General features: G+C 47.2%; 1 protein-coding gene across 1 annotated transcript in view; it reads left to right on the top strand.

Moving 5' to 3' along the window:
• CCNT1 (cyclin T1) overlaps positions 1-16,252 on the top strand; it is a 113,941-nt gene that overhangs the window by 76,738 nt on the left and 20,951 nt on the right. The window contains exons 6-7 of the mRNA XM_069758329.1: positions 2,047-2,092; positions 11,250-11,413. Of these exons, the coding sequence (XP_069614430.1) occupies positions 2,047-2,092; positions 11,250-11,413 (210 nt within the window). The remainder of the gene's footprint in view (positions 1-2,046; positions 2,093-11,249; positions 11,414-16,252) is intronic.

Below are 16,252 nucleotides of genomic sequence, written 5' to 3'. Positions count from 1 at the left end.
GGTGGTGAAAAAGCACTGAAAGAAGTGGCATGCTCTATTCTGCAAAAAGCAAGCAAAGCACAAAATACTGAGGACAGAAAAAAAACAAGCTGTGTGCATTATTGCTGGTACTGTAAAACGTAGCTGAAAATTTGCATAAAAAAACACAGCAAAATGCCACATGTGAACATGCCCTAAGTGTATTGTCTTGTCCTCCTAGTCAGGCATTGTGTTTTAAATGTGTCAGATTTCACTGATGCTTAAATTCAAAGTAATATTTGTTGGGCCACCATAGGCCTGACCATTAAATGGGGAACTAGGACTATATAAGTTACTTGGCTCATAGTAAAAATTATCTGCTTATTCTATCCAGAGCGGTCACTGACTGCTTCTGCCAGAGATTAAGGCTACTTTCATACATTAGTTTTTTGCCGTCAGGCTCAATCCGTGAGAGAGAGAGAGAGACTGACTAACAAAAAGCTTTAGTATGTATGTCCGGCCACCGGAAAAATAATTTTCGACGGATCTGGCGAAAAACGGATGAAACGTGAGGCCATCCGTCGCTAATACAAGTCTATGAGAAAAAAAACGGATCCTGCAGCAACTTTTGCCGGATCCGTTTTTTTTTTCCCAAATTCGCCGGTTGTGTCTGACGGCAAAAAACTGATGTGTGAAAGTAGTCTTAGCGTATTTTTCGGATTATAAGACACACTCCCCCCCCCCCCCATCAAATTTGGGGGGAAAATGAGGGTGCATCTTATAAAGTGGATAGACTTCACTGGCCGCGGTGGAGCAGGGTCCAAGGGTCGCTGCTGGAGAAGGCAAGAGTGGAGTGTTGCTGCAGGCTGCGATGAGGGAGTGTTAAGATGTGCGGCGCGCCACTGCGGGTGTTCGGTACTGTGGGGGCTCTGCCGACATTTTGTGAAAGCCCAGAGCCCCCGCAGTTACATAGTTTCCTATGCGGTGGACTCTGGGAAAATGCTGCCGGGGACGGCGCATGTGCAGATGGAGATCTTGGTGCTGAGATCTCCCGAAATCTTGGTGCCGAGATCTCCATCTGCACATGTGCCGCCGTCCCCGGCAGCCATTTTTCCAGAGTCCACTGCATAGGAAACCATGTAACTACGGGGGCTTTGGGCTTTCACAAAACGTCAGCAGAGCCAGCCCCTGCCGCACCGAACACCCGCAGTGGCGCGCCGCACATCAAGCACCCCCTCATCCCAGCCTGCAGCAACGCTCCACTCTTGCCTCCAACAGCAGCGACCCTTGGACCCCGCTTCACTGCAGACACCACCCCCGGTAAGCAATAAGACACATGGATTGTAAGAAGCACCACTATTTTATTAAAAAGTTGTGTTTGTTTCCTATTTTTGTCCTCAAAATTTGAGGTGCGTCTTATACTCTACAAAATACGGTAGCTGCTTCCTCTTCCGTGCTGCTTTTTCACGTGACGTGAGTGTCGACATCATGCTGATTGTCAGCCGATTTCCTACAGTTTGGCAGCGGGGGGGAGCTGGTTGTCAATCATCGTGACATTGGCAGTCATGCTCCATCAACATAGCGGAAGAGAAGCCAATGATCTGTCGGTGGAAGCTGCAGGAGCGGTCTGGTACCACGCTGGCAGAGGTATGTTAGTTCTTAGGCCCATAGTAAAAAATTAATACAGTCCTAAATATCCCCTTTAAGTGCCAGCTTATCAGAATCTTTTAATAGGTTTTCTCACAAATAAGATCTGTCACCTAAATAAACACACATTAGAGGATGAATCTTAGAGTGTTGAGTTCCTTTCTCTGAAACTTGCGATCAATAGAATGACTGGCCATAGTGAGAAGAGTGGCCGAGCATGCAGACTGCTGCATGGTGCCGCTTCTTGTAGAAACAGTTAAGCGGCTGTCCTGCTCTTGTTTTGGGCATGTTGAATCGTGTGACAGGTTCCCTTTAAAAGTAATTATGATGATTGTCTGTGAAAGTTCCACAGAGCCTGAAATAATATTGCAATATGTGAAATAGCCTTCAGTCAGGATAATTCATCCATTTAATTTACCGTATCTCTCTATTTATCCTCAGCAAGCAAGGACTTGGCTCAGACATCCTACTTCATGGCAACGAACAGGTTAATTTCTGCACATATTATTAAGTATACAGGCTGAAAAATGTAATTAATGTTAACATAGAGTATGTGCTCAGCTTTCCCAATCACTGTGTTTTTGAACACTATACACAAAGTCCACTTGTGATTTTGTTTTCCACTTAAAGGTGATGTCTGCTTAATTTTGCCTGTCAAAAAATACTGGTGGAAGCAACAGGGATGAATATATGAGTGTATCGAAGTTTGTTATTTTTAACCTCAGCTAGTGTTTATCAGTAAAATAATTCTGAGAAAACCCTTTTAAGATGAATGATTGTGTTAGAAAAATTGTCACTTCTAGCACTAAAATGGTCAAAGCTTAGTATGTTTAAAATACTGTAAAACAGTCTGTTGATAAAACTGCTGCAGACAGTGTTAACAGTTTTTCATAGTACAATTTGAGGTGCCCACAGCAAAACCTACCCATCATCTAATATGCTGGTGCTTCTCACAAAATTATAATATCATCAAAAGTTAATTTATTTTAATTCTTCAGTAGAAAAACTTAAACTCTATATATATATCGTCATTACAAACAGAGTGATCTATTTCAAGCTTTTATTTCTGTTAATGTTGGTGATTATGGCTTACAGCCATTGAAAACTCAAAAGTCATTATCTCAGTAAATTAAAATAATTAACAAAAAACACCTACAAAGGCTTCTAAGTGTTTAAAAAGGTCCCTTAGTCTGTTTCACTAGGCTCCACAATCATGGGGAAGACTGCTGACTTGACAGATGTCCAGAAGGCAGTCACTGACACTCCACAAGGAGGGTAAGCTACAAAAGGTCATTGCTAAAGAAGCTGACTGTTCACAGAGTGCTGTATCCAAGCATATTAATGGACAGTTGAGTGGAAGGAAAAAGTGTGGTAGAAAAAGATGCACAAGCAACCGGGATAACCGCAGCCTTGGAAGGATTGTTAAGAAAAGGCCATTCAAAAATTTGAGGGAGATTCACAAGGACTGGACTGCTGCTGGAGTAATTGCTTCAAGAGCCACCACACACAGATGTATCCAGGACATGGGCTACAAGTGTCACATTCCTTGTGTCAAGCCAGTCATGACCAATAGACAACGCCAGAAGCATCTTACCTGTGTCAAGGAGAAAAAGAACTGGACTGTTGCTCAGTGGTCCAAGGTGATGTTTTCAGATGAATGTAAATTTTGCATTTCATTTGGAAATCAAGGTCCCAGAGTCTGCAGGAAGAGTGGAGAGGCACACAATCCAAGCTGCTTGAGGTCTAATGTGAAGTTTCCACAATCAGTGAAGGTTTGGGAGCCATGTCATCTGCTGGTGTAGGTCCACTGTTTTTTTCAAGACCAAAGTCAGTGCAGCCGTCTACCAGGAAATTTTAGAGCACTTCATGCTTCCATCTGCCGACAAACTGTTTGGAGATGGAAATTTCATTCTTCAGCAGGACTTGGCACCTGTCCACACTGCCAAAGTATCAATCCCTGGTTTAAAAACAACAGTAACACTGTGCTTGGTTGGGGAGCAAACTCGCCTGATCTTAACCCCATAATCTATGGGGTATTGTCAAGAGGAAGATAAGAGACACCAGACTCAACAATGCAGAGGAGCTGAAGGCTGCTATCAAAGCAACCTGGGCTTCCATAACACCTCAGCAGTGCCACAGGGTGATCGCCTCCATGCCACGCTGCATTGATGCAGTAATTGATGCAAAAGGAGCCCCGACCAAATATTGAGTGCATTTACTGAACATATCTTTCAGTAGGCCAACATATCGGATTTTAAAATCATTTTCAAGCTGGTGTTATAAAGTATTCTAATTTACTGAGATAATAACTTTTGGGTTTTCTTTGGCTGTAAGCCATAATCATCAACATTAACTGAAATAAACACTTAAAATAAATCATTCTGTTTAATGACTCTATATAATATATGAGTTTTACTTTTTGTATTTAAAAACTGAAATAAATGAACTTTTTGATGATATTCTAATTTGGTGAGAAGCACCTGTAAGACATTGTCCTGACCCTTTACAGCAGATGTTGGAGGAAAGAAGGATCAGGCATTCTGAACTTCAGGTGTTGGCTAATTCGCTTCTTTATACCTAGACCATACACATGCGCAGTTGAGCATGGTCACCTTTGGTAGCTGAGATTATGCCAGAATCCACAGCTGAGAATTTAGCAGTATTTTTTACACTTGTCTTGGTATGCTTTGCTCAGAAGCACCTACGTAAATAGAAGTTGATATATAGACATCCTCAGCTACACTTTTCTAGATCTCTGGAGTTCTAAAGATCTACAGAATGGTATTTTCTTTATCGCCTCTCATTGGGGGACACAGGAACCATGGGTGTATGCTGCTGCCACTAGGAGGCTGACACTATGCAAATAAAAAAGTTAGCTCCTCCTCTGCAGTGTACACCCCACCAACTGGCATAATACTCTTCAGTTTAGCTTAGTGTCAGTAGGAGGTGGACACGGGTCTTTCATTAGACCCTTATCTACCTCAATGTGCGTCGTTTCTTTTCAGGTTTCCCCGGAAGGGATACAGGGTGAGCAGTCACACCTGTAGTCCCAAAAAGCGGACTACGAGTACGGCGTGTACTGCCACCCCGTATCCTCATAGATCCCTCTCCAGGACCAAGAGCCTAGCACACAAGCGTGCTTAGAAGTCCGGTCCTGGCCCCGTCCCCCACCCACTCGCCCACCAGAGCCTGTCGGTTGGAGGAGACGAGGACGTCCATCAGCGGCTCCCATGGACGTCTGATACCTTCCCCAAGGTTAGTAACGGACGACGTGGGATGTTTTTAGGTGAGTATTCCCAGTGGGGGTTCCTTGTTTTAGGTACTCCAGGCCACCTTTTTGGTCTGGTCGGCGTTCCTAAAAGGGGCCCAGAATTCAGCAGGGGTCATGGCTGCTTTTGCAGCGCTCCCCATCCCCTGTGTGGTACCTTTCCTGCGCCCACACCTGACATCACAGGGGTGCCCCTGATTGTCCTGGCTACCCATAGTGGACTATATACATATTGGTCAGAGTAAGTGTCTTCCTACCTCTATCTACCTACCTTCCCTGCATCTGCACTTTGCATATAGCACTTTAGTCTTTTTACAAGTCAGTGTAATTATATTTACATCTTAATATGTACATTTTGGCACTTTAGGCACATTGCACTTTTTTACACAATTTTTTATTCAATCTAGAGTTTCTTTTTTGTCATATATATTTTGGTATTTGCAGGAGGTAGTAAGAGTGAGTGGTTTTTCACGGAGATCTAGACTATAATAGCCAGTGATATTAGGGCACGTAGTAATAATTTGTTTACATATATATTGGTATATTTTTCCTTATAATTTTATGTGTGGAATTTAATAAAAACTATATTTTATATGATTATATCCTTGTCTAGACTGTTTTTCTTGATTTTTTACCACGGGATGAGCTTGATTTTTTAACTCTTTGTAGTGTCCCACTACACTATTAATACACTGGTTTTTCAGGGATCTCTTTTATCAAATGATTTTATATAAAAAATTGTTTTAATATATTAATATATATATATCTGTACCTGAATAATATTTGTGTATTTCTATTATATCCCCATCCCCTGTGTGGTACCTTTCCTGCGCCCACACCTGACATCGCAGCGGTTCCCCTCCATTCTAGGCGGCGGCCTCGCAGGCTGCCGCGCCGCTGTTATCTCTGCTGCGGTTTTCCCTCCGGCGGTCGCCGGCTCCTAATTTAGGCCCCGGCTGTTCCCGGGGCATACTTCCGGCGAAACGCCCGCCGGAGGCAGCGCAGCGGTCGCAGCCTTCTAATTTAGGCCCCGGTCTTTCCCGGGGCCTACTTCCGGCTATACGCCCGCCGGAGGCAGCGCAGCGGTCTCAGCCTTCTAATTTAGGCCCCGGCTTTTTCCGGGGCCTACTTCCGACGCCGGCACCAGAATCCTTTATTCCATGCGGCGGCTCCCGCGCCTATCAGCCGGGCGGCGCCCGCACATTATTAGCGCCGCACCGCTGTCTACCACAAGCGCCGGCCACCGGCTTCTAATTTAGGCCCCGGCTTTTCCCGGGGCCTACTTCCGGGCCGCGCTCCGCCCACTTCCCTTCTCTTCGGGCGGGCTTTTTCCCGCCCGACAAACTGTGCCCTGCTTTCCCCACCCACCGGTGCCATCTCGTCTGGCTCCGCCCCTTCCTCCACGCCGCTGCTGGACACTCAGGGCTCCTGAATCCTGCATCGTGCCGCGCACCTTCTAAAACTCCACAGAGCGCTCCTTCCTGGGGACACAGCACGCCATCTGCGCCGGAGATCCACAGCATTCCTACAGGCCTGCAGCATACTGGTATCCGGGTTTTTCGTCTGCCGTGAGTAACTCTGCACTGCAGACCGACCCCCCCCCCTCTGCCCCACTGTCCCCTAACCCACCGGCATTTTCTTCAGGGACCTTTCTACAATGTCTAATTCTAAAGGGGGAGGCTCTCGCCCTCCACCTTAGTCAAGTACTTTACATGTTCGTTCTGTAACACCAAACTTCCCTCAGTGTCCGCGCTGGATCAGTTACCCCTGCAGACTCCCGCAGTAGCCAGCGGGTCGCAGGAAGCTCCGTCCGAACCCTCCATGGCTAGCCGCATAAGGTCCAGACAGGAACGACGGTCTGAGTCCTCTTCTCGTTCCACGCGGTCCCCCTCTGCGGTCGGCGTCCTCCTGATCCTCCTTCCCTGAGTCTGGCGAGGCTTTCTCTGATGCGCCCTCGGAGGATGTTTCGGAGCTGGATTCGAACCAAATCGCTACCATGAGGGATATGGTTCAGAATCTCATTGGAGCGATAAATCAAACCCGTGGCATCAAAGAGCCCTCTACGGATCCCGCAGATCAGGCGGTTTCGTTTAGACGGGCTAAACCACCTTCCAAGTTTTTGCGCTCCTCACCCGGAATTTGAGGAGATTATGAATAGAGAAAGAGAGAACCCGACCAGACGCTTTCAGAGAGGAAAGCGACTTGGCGTGTTATATCCCTTCTCTCCGGAGCTCACCGCTAATTGGACTGCCTCCCATTCGGTGGACCCTCCAGTTTCCAGACTGCCCACCAGCACGGTTCTTCCACTGTCCGGCGGAGCATCTCGGAAGGATTCTAACTATAGGGTCATAGAATCTTTCGTGAAATCAGCCTTTGAAGCGGCCTCAGCTAGTCTTTGCCCGGCCTTCGCTTCCACTTGGGTTTCAAAATCTATATCCAAATGGGCCAAGCAACTCCGTCGGGGTCTTCTGGACGGGGCTCCGCCCGGACACCAAGCGGAACTTGCCAACCAGATTTCTCACGCGGGTGAGTATCTGGTCTCCGCCTCCCTGGACGCCGCGTCTTGTGCGGCTCAGGCGTCCAGCAACGCAGTTGCCATCCGCCGAACAGTTTGGCTTAAGGCCTGGCAGGCGGATTTGTCTTCTAAAAAGTCCCTTACCAGCCTGCCTTTTCAGGGGTCACGTCTCTTTGGTTCTAAGCTAGACCAAATTATTAAGGACGCTACAGGGGGCACGAGTTCCCTTCCTCCCCAGGCTAAGCCTCGACGCCCTCCTCCTAGACGTCAATTTCGGTCTTTTCGGCGCTTCCCGGCATCTAATTCCTTCTCCTAGTGGCAGCAGAGGCCACAGGCCTGTCAAGAAAGGAAGTCGGTATCCTTTAGGCCCACTCCTTCCTGGCGTCCTCGCTACTCCCAGGGTAGATCCTCCAGGTCCAGGACTTGGAAGGACCTCCTCAGCATGACTCTCGACTAGTAGCCAGTCCACCTCCCAGGCTGGGCGGCCGTCTTCTCTTCTTCAGGGACATCTGGATCTCCTCGGTAGAGGACGCTTGGGTCAGGGAAGTTGTATCCTCGGGATACAAGATAGAGTTCCTTTCACGACCCCGGGATCGTTTCTTCGAATCCCGACCTCCAAGAGATCCCGCTCTAGTTCCGGGTTTCTTCGCAGCCATCGCGTCTCTCCTCAAAGCCGGGGTAATCGTTCCCGTCCCGGAGAAAGAACGGTTCACAGGTTTCTACTCAAGCCTTTTTATGGTACCGAAAAAAGACGGCAGAGTGCGTCCCATTCTGGATCTCAAAATTACTGAACAGGAGAGTCCGCCTAAAGCACTTCAGGATGGAATCCCTTCGTTCAGTAATTGCTTCTATGGAGGCTCAGGAATTTCTGTGTTCCATAGACATTCAGGACGCCTACCTCCATGTCCCAATATTCCCCGGACATCACCGATTCCTGCGCTTTGCGGTGCTCCAGGAACACTTTCAGTTCGTCGCCCTGCCATTCGGTCTTGCAACCGCCCCAAGAGTCTTCACGAAGATCATGGCGGCACTGATGGCCATCTTGAGGGTCAGAGGTCTGGTTCTGTTTCCATACCTCGACGACCTCCTCATCAAGGCTCCGTCTTTTTCTCAGGCCCACGAAAGCCTGTCCATCGTTCTCGACACCCCAGCCCATTTTGGGTGGCTGGTCAACCGGAAGAAGTCCTGCCTTATTCCTTCTCAGCGCATCATCTTTCTGGGCATGCTCTTCGACACTCGTCAGACCAAGGTCTTTCTTCCCGAAGACAAGAGATCCATTCTCATCGGGACATACGCGTGCTCCAGGGCCCTCGGTCTCCCTCCTTCCGATCGGCCATGAAGGTTTTGGGGAGGATGGTAGCAACATTGGAAGCGATTCCCTTCGCCCAATTTCACTCTCGACCTCTTCAGCAAGCCATCCTGCCTCAGTGGAACAGGTCTGTCTTCTCCCTGGACCGCCCGATCCGACTCTCTCCCCGAGTGAAACGGTCTCTCAACTGGTGGCTCACGTCACCTCTCATCTCCCAGGGCAGGTCCTTCCTTCCAGTTCACTGGCAAGTGGTGACGTCGGATGCCAGCCTGCTCGGCTGGGGTGCAGTGTTTCGCCAACTGACTGTACAGGGCCGTTGGTCGGCGCAAGAGTCACCCTTGCCGATCTATGTCCTCGAGATCCGGGCCATTTTTCTGTCCCTTCGTCACTGGGAAAGGATTCTCAGGGGCCTTCCTATCCGAATCCAGACGGACAATGCCACGGTGGTGGCATATGTCAACCATCGGGCGTGAACTCGGAGCTCCTTGGCCTTGGCCGAGGTATCCAAGATCCTCCTTTGGGCAGAGGCAACGGTTCCAGTGATATCCGCGGTGCATATCCCCAGCGTGTACAATTGGGCCGCCGACTTCCTCAGCTGCGAGGGTCTCGCGGCAGGCGAATGGTCCTTACATCCGGAGGTCTTCCATCAGATTTGTCTTCGAGGGGGGACTCCGGACGTGGACCTCACGGCGTTTCGAACGAACAGGAAGGTTCTGCGGTTCGTCTCCAGGTCTCGCGATCCTCTCGCAGTGGGCGTCGACGCTCTGGCCATTCCTTTGTCACAGTTCGTGCTGCCCTACCTGTTCGCACCCCTTCCCTTGCTTCCCAAACTGCTGAAAAAGATCAAAGCGGAAGGGGTGCCGATCATTCTAATCGCCCCGGATTGGCCCAGGAGAGCTTGGTTTGCGGAGCTCGTCAATCTTCTCGCGGACGCTCCCTGGCGCCTTCCAGACAGGCCAGATCTGCTGTCTCGGGGTCCGATCTGCCACCCGAGTTCACGGTCGCTCAGTTTGACGGCATGGCTGTTGGAACCGCGGTTCTAAGAGCGTTCGGCCTTTCGGCCCGGGTGATTCACACCATGATTCAGGCTCGGAACCCTTCGTCTTCCAGGATCTACTATCGTACCTGGAAGGCTTCCTTCCGTTGGTGCGAGTCCAGCCGCGTTTCACCTATGTCCTTTTCCCTGCCTTCCATCTTGGCTTTCCTTCAGGCAGGACTGGATTCGGGCCTTGCTCTTATTTCCCTAAAGGGCCAGGTTTCTGCGCTTTCCATCCTTTTTCAAAAGACTAGCTTCCAGACCACAGGTTGAGACCTTCCTTCAAGGAGTAGCCCACGCGGTCCCTCCGTTCAGGGCCCCTGTGGATTCATGGGATTTAAACCTGGTACCGGACGTTCTGAGGGCTTTCCCCTTTGAACCTCTCAGAAAGGTTCCCCTATCTTGGAAGGTGGTCTTTCTTGTGGCCATCACTTCTATCCGCCGCATCTCCGAGTTGGCGGCTCTCTCTTGCCGACCTCCTTTCTTGGTTATCCACCAGGACAAGGTGGTCCTCAGGCCTCCGCCTTCCTTTCTTCCTATGGTGGTTTCCACATTCCACCTCAACGAGGACATCGTTCTACCTTCTTTTTGTCCAGCTCCGGCTCATCCTCTGGAGCGATCGTTGAACAAGCTGGACCTTGTCAGGGCAGTGATGATCTATCTGGATAGAACGTCCACTTTCCGGAAGACGGATTCTCTTTTCGTCATTCCTGATGGCTCGCGCAGAGGCCAGCCGGCTTCTAAGGCGACTATTGCTCGCTGGATCAGAATGGCTATTCTGGAGGCTTACCGGGTCAAGAACAGAGTGCCTCCTCCTGGGATCAAGGCTGACTCTGCCCGGGCAGTCGGCGCCTCCTGAGCGGTGCACCACAGGGCTTCCGCCCTATGGCTTTGCAAAGCGGCAACCTGGTCTTCCATCCACACGTTCGCCAAATTTTACAAGGTCCATACCTACGCTTCGGCGGACGCCAGCCTAGGCAGAAGGATCCTGCAGGCGGCAGGGGTGAGTCCTCTGACCTGATGGAAGTCTGTTTTACCCGCCCTTGGGACTGCTTTGGGACGTCCCATGGTTCCTGTGTCCCCCAATGAGAGGCGATAAAGAAAACAGGATTTTTGGTTGCTTACCGTAAAATCTGTTTCTTGGAGCCTCCATTGGGGGACACAGCTCCCTCCCAATGTTTTGGTTATATGTTCTATGACTGTTCTCACATTTGACTGTTATCACGTTTACAGTTCTCAAGTTTGTGGTTTTGGTTTTCAACCTTGTTATTTTATCTCCTACTGCTTTCTCACTAACTGAAGAGTATTATGCCAGTCGGTAGGGTGTACACTGCAGAGGAGGAGCTAACTTTTTTATTTGCATAGTGTCAGCCTCCTAGTGGCAGCAGCATACACCCATGGTTCCTGTGTCCCCCAATGGAGGCTCCAAGAAACAGATTTTACGGTAAGCAACCAAAAATCCTGTTTTAACACTCCAGTTGCTGAGAACTAAATTTTAAATTTCTTTTATTTGTAGTTTACATTTAACTACGTTCAGCCTCCAGTACACCCCTCCAGTAGTGGCGTGTGTCTGCATCCATTTGGCTTGTAAGTGGTCTAACTGGGAGATCCCTGTGTCAACAGATGGGAAGCCATGGTGGGAGTATGTGGATGTGACCGTGACACTGAAGCTTTTGGATGGTACGTATTGCTTATTCTATATAATGTTTATTAAAGTATCCTAATATTTAAGTCGTAAAAAAGTATTGACAATGCAGCTGGAAATGTATGTTAGACTTATTGCAACCAGACCTTTGTCTTACCTTCATGTTTTAGGCTTTTTCCTTTTTTTTTTGCTTGTTTTTCTTTATTAATATTCTCTATATCCATGATTGCTGAATGGTTGGGCTTTTCCTCGTGTGATGTTAGTGCTATGTGAGTACTCCAATGACTACAGATTTAGCTGTCTTCAACATAATTCATCTCTTACAGCGTGACTCAAACACAGGAGAAAACTGAGTATGAGATTAAGGGTATGTGCACACGATGCAGATTTAGTGCAGAACTGCAGCAGATTTTTCTGCAGCAGAAACGCTGCAGAACTGCACTGTGATTTACAGTACAATGTAAATGAATGTGAAAAAAAAAAGCTGTGCACATGGTGCAGAAAAATCTGCGCAGACACGCTGCAGATTTCAAAGAAGTGCATGTCACTTCTTTTGTGCAGTTCTGCAGCGTTTCTGCACCCTCCATAATAGAAATCCATTGGTGAAAAACGCATAAAAAACGCACCTGCGGATTCTGCCAGGAGATGCAGATTTAGTGCAGATTTTATGCAGAAAATTCTGCACCAAATCTGCATCGTGTGCAAACAGCCTAAAAACTGTAAATTTTTATTGAAGAACAAATATCATAAAAGTTAAAACAAACATGTAAATAGATGTGTAAAGGACAAACAAATGGGCACCAGCCTAAGGGGAGCACAAGCACACCATGTCAAGTGACGTGTGTGTGGATTGTGCTACAGGCAAGAAAGACCCATCACCCTCCCATGAATCACATAGCAAAGTCCGGCCAAATAGGCATAATCAGTGTAAGGTGAGGGGGGAGAAATGTCTTACCACAGATGTAAAGAAGAGAGGCTGCCCCAAAGCGCGTTTCGCGTATCTGATGCCGCTTTATCAAGGGGAAACTGTCTGCAATGACCAGCAGGACCTTTTATCTCCATAGTGACGGGTCACGTGGTCCTCAGTGGACATATGGAGGAGCTCCTCTAGCACATGCACGTCGCGCCTGCCGGGTCCTGCGGACACGCCCTCTGGCTATCAAGCGTCACCGCACAAGCACGAGAGAGAATGAATATTCATTGGCCTCGGCCATGTGCAGGAAGCATGTAGATGCTGGACTGCACGCAGGACACATGGCAGTGCAACGTGCACCACAATTCCATCTGGAGAGAGATAGTAGCTGGATAGCATTGTAAGTGGTCTGAGGCATTTTAGCCAACTGGCATATTCATAAAGCCACGGGCACCCCAAATCCATCTGGAGAGGGGTAGTAGCTGGATAACAAGTGTAAGTGGTTTAAGACATTGTAGTCAGGTGGTATATTCATGAAAGCAGCTATCATTAAATAGAATACCTAAAAGAAGAATGTACACAACAAAAACCACCAAAAGATGAAAAATCCTCCACTATTATAGAAAAAAACACCAGAACACAGGCAAAGGTGCTTACCTGTCCAGGCCTCTAAACAAATGTACTATCTGGGTGCAGCGGACCCAAGTAAACTACACAGGTGCAGTAATACCGATGAGGCAGCCAGCTTACAATCAGGGATTGGCCGCTTGGCACACCAGTGCAAACAAATAATCTGTATGTGGCGATGTTCACACAGAAAATGCAGAGCATCTGTGTAGTCGCCATCTTTACTTGGGTCCGATGCACACTGATAGTGGATTTGTTTAGAGACCTGGACAGGTAAGCACGTTTGCCTGTGTTCTGGTGTTTTTATCAAGAATGTACACAATGTAATGACAGTATTTTATAAAGAAAAAAAAGACAAATGGAATAATAAAGATCATAAATGTACAACATATACATCATATAAATATGATATCACAAAGCGTGCATGATGGATTACGGATGGGCAGCAACCAGGAGGCCTCAGTGGAAAGGACGACATCAAAAGGTCAATGGTGGCACCGGAACGGGATAGCGACGCTAAAAAACAATATACAGACATAAGTAAATACATGAACAAATATTAAAAGGTTAAAAACAGAGTGTCCGGTATATGGTGGTGAACAAAACGGGACAAGGAGCAAGTAATAATACTTTTGTTGGTAACAACCGTATTTATAGAAAGGGGGTGAAACTCAGTGTCTCATTTACACTTTTATGGGCCATAGTGTTTAGTGTCACTATCCATTTAGATTCACGTTGGACTAGGAGTTTTTTAATGTTCCCGCCTCTGATTTCTGTATGGATTAAATCAATGCCTCTAGCCATTAATGACCTAGGGTTACACTTATGGTGAGCCTTAAAATGGCAGGGGATTGTCTTTAGTTCAGAGAGGTCGGCCACTGTCTTGGCTGCGCGAATGTCCCACACATGCTTCCGCACCCGTACTCAGAGTTCCCTTGATGTTAAGCGTACATAAACAAGTGGGCAACTGCATATAACATAGTAGACGACATTCGTACTACTGCAGGAGGTGTAATGAATATAAAAATCCACTGAAACATACTACTTAGATATCGGAACAGGCCCTATGCCATAATAACAGACCAATAGGGAATATAAATGGACACTCCCAATAATATTGATCCTACAAAAAACATGACAAACAAGTCCACAATATAATAAACAACATAATTTTATTAAATAATAAAGCATAAAAAATATCACAAAGCGTATATGGGAAAATTAAAAAAGGAAAAAAAAAACACAGAAAAAGGCTCAGGTATGGAGGACATATACACATCACAAGTGTAAAAGGATCAGGGAAACCTAGGCTTAAAGGGACACTGTCACCTGAATTTGGAGGGAACAATCTTCAGCCATAGAGGTGGGGTTTTTGATTCACCCTTTCCTTACCCGCTGGCTGCATGCTGGCTGCAATATTGGATTGAAGTTCATTCTCTGTCCTCCATAGTACACGCCTGCGCAAGGCAAGTTTACCTTGTGCAGGCATGTACTACGGAGGACAGAGAATGAACTTCAATCCAATATTGCAGCCAGCATGCAGCCAGCGGGTAAGGAAAGGGTGAACCAAAAACCCCGCCTCCATGGCTGAAGATTGTTCCCTCCAAAATCAGGTGACAGTGTCCCTTTAAAAAAAATGGCAATAGTCTCATAATTGTTAAAGACATAAAGTGCTTAGTGCAGATAAAGTGCAGCACAATTGCCCAGGGATGTCACTAAAAAGTCATCAGTTCAGCCCTAAGCTATATGTAACAAGCACGCTTCCATAGAAATAACAGGTGGTACCAGCTCCCTGATATATGAAAGCATGCATAGCGTGAAGAAAAGCACGAGCTGAGTCACATATAAAGCAATATGAAAAAAAAAGGCCAGCTTACCCATAGAGTTGCCTGTGTGATGTGTTGTCCAGTGCAGAACCGACTTGCGTTTCGCGTGGGCTTCCTCGGGGGGCAGTCAGTAGTACGAGTAGTACTACAAGTAGCATAGTAGTACAAATGGTGTCTACTATGCTACATGTAGTTGCCCACTTGTTTATATAGGCTTAACATCAAGGGAACTCTGAGTCCTCCTGGTTGAGGCCCATCCATAATCCATCATGCACGCTTTATAATATCATATTTAAATGATGTATACGTTGTACGTTTATGATCTTTATTATTCCACTAGATGGTGGCCCGATTCTAACACATCGGGTATTCTAGAATATGTATGTATGTATATAGCAGCCACATAGTATATAGCACAGGCCACGTAGTATATAGGAGCCATGTAGTATATAGCAGACAAATACTACATGGCCTGTGCTATATACTATGTGGCTGCTATATACATACATACATACATATTGTAGAATACCCGATGCGTTAATACAGGCCACGCAATATATAACATTGGCCACGCAGTATATAACACAGCCCAAACAGTATATAACACAGCCCACGTACTATATAACACAGCCCACGCAGTATATAGCAGCCACGCAGTATATAACACAGGCAACATAGTATATAACACTGGCCACGTAATATATAACACAGCCCACGCAGTATATAACACTGGCCACGTAATATATAGCACAGCCCACATAGTATCTAACACTGGCCACGTAGTATATAGCAGCCACGTGGTATATAACACAGCCCACGTAGTATATAGCAGTGTGGGCACCATATCCCTGTTAAAAAAAATATTTAAAATAAAAAATAGTTATATACTCACCCGCCGGGATCCAGCGAAGCTCTGGCGATGTACGCGCGGCTGCCGCCATCTTCCGTTCCCAGGATGCATTGCGAAATTACCCAGATGACTTAGCGGTCTCGCGAGACCGTTAAGTCTTCTGGGTAATTTCGCAATGCATCTCTGGGAACGGAAGATGGCGACAGCCGCGCGCGCCTCGGCGGACAACGGAGGGTGAGTATAGCAGGTTTTTTGTTTTTGTATTATTTTTAACATTACATCTTTTTACTATTGATGCTGCATAGGCATTACCGCTGGCATTAACCCTGTGTGAGCGGTGACTGGTGGGGAGTATGCGGGCGACAGGCACTGACTGCAGGGGAGTAGGGAGGGACTAATCGGACTGTGGCCGTCGCTGATTGGATGCGGCAGCCATGACAGGCAGCTGGCGAGACCAATCAGCGACGCGGGATTTCCGTTACGGAAGTTGCAGACAGAAAGACGGATGTACCCCTTAGACAATTATGTATATAGATTTGTCTTTTTTCTTTATAATGCACTGTCATTTCATTGTGTACATTTTTGTATTCTATGTAATGGTAGCTGGTTTTATTAATATGCCACCTGACTACAATGTCTTAAACCATTTACATTTGTT

The sequence above is a fragment of the Ranitomeya imitator genome, chromosome 3 (assembly GCF_032444005.1).
Source record: "Ranitomeya imitator isolate aRanImi1 chromosome 3, aRanImi1.pri, whole genome shotgun sequence".
NCBI classification, from domain to species: Eukaryota; Metazoa; Chordata; class Amphibia; order Anura; family Dendrobatidae; genus Ranitomeya; species Ranitomeya imitator.
The sequence above is the reverse complement of the archived record's forward strand: the minus strand, read 5'-3'. Positions and strand labels throughout refer to the sequence as shown.